Here is a 1,901-nt window from a genome sequence, read left to right on the forward strand (position 1 = left end):
CCGTAGTACGGAATCCGTAGCTTTGCGCGGCTGGGGGTGCACGAAGAGACGACATAACCAGCGCGCACAATGTGCGCCGCACAATGGGGAGTCGCTCCCAGGAAGTGATTAGAAACCCAGTGTTCTCCGCAGCAGTTCGCATCTGGTTCTGGGGTTTCATCGTTTGAAGCTTCAGCTCCCCGACAATGAGAATATAAAATCTCTCACGCTTCTTACGCCTCGGCCGCTGGTAGCGCCCGGAGCTGCCCAATTTCCGTCCGCTCCAAAACGTGCTGACTACTAAAACACGCACGCGCATTCATCTCTCTCATTATCCGAGACGAGGGATTCGCTCAGTTCGGAAGCGAACAAAGCGGTACGCTCACCTGTTCACTTTCATTGATGGGAAATTCAGCCTCCTTTTTGGTTTATACGTGCTCTACGTAACCTGCCAACGCTGATGCTGCGCATCCTGTATCTCATCTTTGCTGCGGCCCTCTTCCCGACTCAGAGAGCTTTCGAGTTCTATGCCTACCACACGGGCGAGAACGAATTGGCTGGAAAAGACCAAGCTTACTTCGATGCTCTATTCAGTTGCGGAGTCACAGAACTGATATTCGGGGGAATCTCCGCTTCGTCAACAGGCGAATTGCATAAGACCTTTCCTGATGATGCCCACTTGCGTATGGCACGCAAGGCGGCTGACAAGCACGGCGCCAGGATCTCTTTCATGCTCCAACATATCCCATTCATCAATGCTGAGATAGGGCCCTTCTTCACCTTCGTGAAGTCGGCTAACGAGATGTTCAAGAACTATTCGTTTGATGGCATCAACTTCGACTGGGAGTGGCCCCGCAACTACAGTGAGTGGATCACGTATCGAAATCTGATGATCTGGACGAAGTTGTTTGTGGCAAGGGAGGGCAGGAGCGCTAATGTTACAGTGGCGTAAGTTGTTCATCCGCGCATATTGTCGAATTATGCATCATCCTTCAGCATCGGTGGTTCATTCGACTTCTACAAGAAGATCGACTTATGTAGCCAGATCGACATGTGCCTTTGGATGGGATACGACAATCATAATGACCCCAGGGGACAATCCAACATGCTTTGGGTGGAAACGATGGCCTTAAAATGGTTATACTATGAGTCGATGAGTCCAAGCAAATTCGGTCTGGGGGTGAGTGATAGCACTAACACCCTTAATTACTGCCAGATGTCATTCCCTGAAGGTACCTCTCTACGGCGAGAACCGACATGGGAAGCAGATAAGATATTCTCAACTCGTGGCTGAGGGGGCCGATCCTAAAGGCAATGGAACCTTCAACGGGTATTTTTTCGATTCCCAGCCCATACTGCAAGATAAGATAGTATTCGCCAACCTCAACAAGTTGGGTGGGCTAATGGCATGGGTATTGCAGTCTGACCTCCCTCCGAACGACACACGTTCCCTATTGTATGGTATCAAGCAGAAGCTCAATCCATGATATGATTCTTAAACGCAGAGTGCAGTCTATTGTCTTGACTATTCGCTCTGTATAACCGAGTACCTCTCTATCACTTCCCGCTTCTATTTGTAGGCGAAGCTTCGAATACTCACTAAGGCACTTCAGCATCCAGCTGAGAGCCGTTACATCTCAGTACTTATTGGTGTTGCATTCTGTCAACGAAAAGTCGACGACTTTACAGTCGTTTATTACCCGATGAAACTGGAAAATACGTTGTGTGCTAACACTAACAGATAAGGAAGATGGGGTACAAATAGCATGTTAAGCACGGTGCAAAACGATAGGCAATTCACGCGATGATCAATCTTTACTTCGACAGGTTGTCTAAGACAACCTCGCGAGGAAATCTTGAGTCTGGGTGACGCTGCAGCCGTACCTTATTACACACTGCATGGAACACTGGGTGGACCAAGG

At 49.0% G+C, this 1,901-nt stretch overlaps 1 protein-coding gene across 1 annotated transcript; it reads left to right on the forward strand.

The window, feature by feature from the left end:
- The first annotated feature begins 404 nt into the window (after positions 1-404).
- Pmar_PMAR021360 (hypothetical protein) lies at positions 405-1,618 on the forward strand. The gene is made up of 3 exons (XM_002777886.1): positions 405-927; positions 976-1,159; positions 1,212-1,618. Exons 1-3 carry the CDS (start codon positions 440-442, stop codon positions 1,464-1,466), a joined length of 927 nt encoding a protein of 308 aa, XP_002777932.1. The 5' UTR covers positions 405-439; the 3' UTR covers positions 1,467-1,618.
- The last annotated feature ends 283 nt before the right edge of the window (positions 1,619-1,901 follow it).

This window comes from Perkinsus marinus (assembly GCF_000006405.1).
Source record: "Perkinsus marinus ATCC 50983 genomic scaffold scf_1104296950840, whole genome shotgun sequence".
Taxonomy (NCBI): Eukaryota; Perkinsozoa; order Perkinsida; family Perkinsidae; genus Perkinsus; species Perkinsus marinus.